At 29.4% G+C, this 1,471-nt stretch overlaps 1 protein-coding gene across 1 annotated transcript in view; it reads right to left on the bottom strand.

The window, feature by feature from the left end:
* COL24A1 (collagen, type XXIV, alpha 1) overlaps positions 1–1,471 on the bottom strand; it is a 342,918-nt gene that overhangs the window by 74,620 nt on the left and 266,827 nt on the right. The window contains exon 41 of the mRNA XM_012661028.1: positions 1,329–1,385. Within this exon, the coding sequence (XP_012516482.1) occupies positions 1,329–1,385 (57 nt within the window). The remainder of the gene's footprint in view (positions 1–1,328; positions 1,386–1,471) is intronic.

Here is a 1,471-nt window from a genome sequence, read left to right as displayed (position 1 = left end):
AATTTTTTTTGTGATAAACTGTTCAAATTATCAACACTAACATGAACTTGAAATATCAGTTATTGCATATTAGGACCTACTGTCTGAACAGAAACTTAAAGTTAGTTGGCAAAACAGAGTTTATTGTGGAGCACTAATTTATAAACTCTAACTTACTCCTATGTAGATGAAGTTAATAGACATAATATAAATACAACCATCTCTAACTTTGCTTTAATTATTTAGACTATTCTTGGTTTAAATTTCATGCCTGTACCATGTCTACTGTATAAGAAACTACCATTGTTGTGTGAGATTTTTAATAGATTTATTATAGTTCAGCTGACATTCTTTAATTCTGGCATACCTGAATCTGGAATAAACAAGCACTGCTGTGCTCCTTTTGCCAATTTTTTTCCATGTGCTTTTCAATTTTTACATCGTTTCCATACATTTCCCTCTCTTAGTGGTTTAGAGAGACTAGAATATATTTGATAATGAAACTTATGTATTCATTCAGACAAATTCATGTCTATATGAGATGGCTTGATTTAATCAGAAACATTTTAGAATCTTTTCTATTTCCCAAAGTATAATTTTCAATCATCTCCAAAAAATGAAATCAAAATATCAGGAATGACTACATATTCTGATCCTTGTGCCTTAGAATTCTTGTATCCTATGTGATACTATGTGAAAAATGGAAAATATAGCTAATTATGTTTATTTCTGTGAACTAAGAATTTTTTTTTACCCATTTAATTTACATATGTTCTTTAGACAGTGTTAATAGGCAAACATGAATATAGAGACAGCTATTCAGATAATCAAAGCTATAATAGCTACTTTTCAAAAACCATGGTTACAGTTAGCCTTTAAAATGCTTAATTATAAGACTATATTGATCAGTGATCTTTAAAGGTTATTGGTTCTAATAAGTGGCCAGAAGGTTTTGAAATCATCTGGCAACTGTGTCCAAAATGTTATAAAAAGTATTTAAATCAGAAAGAAATAAATCTGAATTTGATAATGAAAGAAATATCTGCCCTATATAATTTTTGATAATCTTTGTGAAAGTTATTATCACTCATCCAGTGCTGAAAGTTAGATTTGGGTAGTCACTATATTAAACCTATTTATTATGTTAAGGATCATGACCTGCATATTTTTTATATCCAAGACTTTCATATCACTTAGATTTTGAGACCACAAATACTGCTCTCCTATCAAACCATGTGATGAAACTAACAAAATAAAACTCCTTGAAAAGATATGATTGGTATTGTGAATTTATTATACTAACTGCATTATATCTTGCAAGGTCAAAATAATTTCAGAAAAAGACCTACTGGTTCACCTCGAGGCCCAGGTGGTCCTAGGACTGTACTATCTTCTCCTGGGTAGCCCTAAAATGAAAGTAGTGATTTATAAACAAAACTAAATTAATAAATTAACCTTCAAAAATACACAGCCTATTACTTTTTAATACATT

The sequence above is a fragment of the Propithecus coquereli genome, unplaced genomic scaffold (assembly GCF_000956105.1).
Source record: "Propithecus coquereli isolate 6110/MARCELLA unplaced genomic scaffold, Pcoq_1.0 Scaffold7, whole genome shotgun sequence".
In the NCBI taxonomy this organism is placed as follows: Eukaryota; Metazoa; Chordata; class Mammalia; order Primates; family Indriidae; genus Propithecus; species Propithecus coquereli.
The sequence above is the reverse complement of the archived record's forward strand: the minus strand, read 5'-3'. Positions and strand labels throughout refer to the sequence as shown.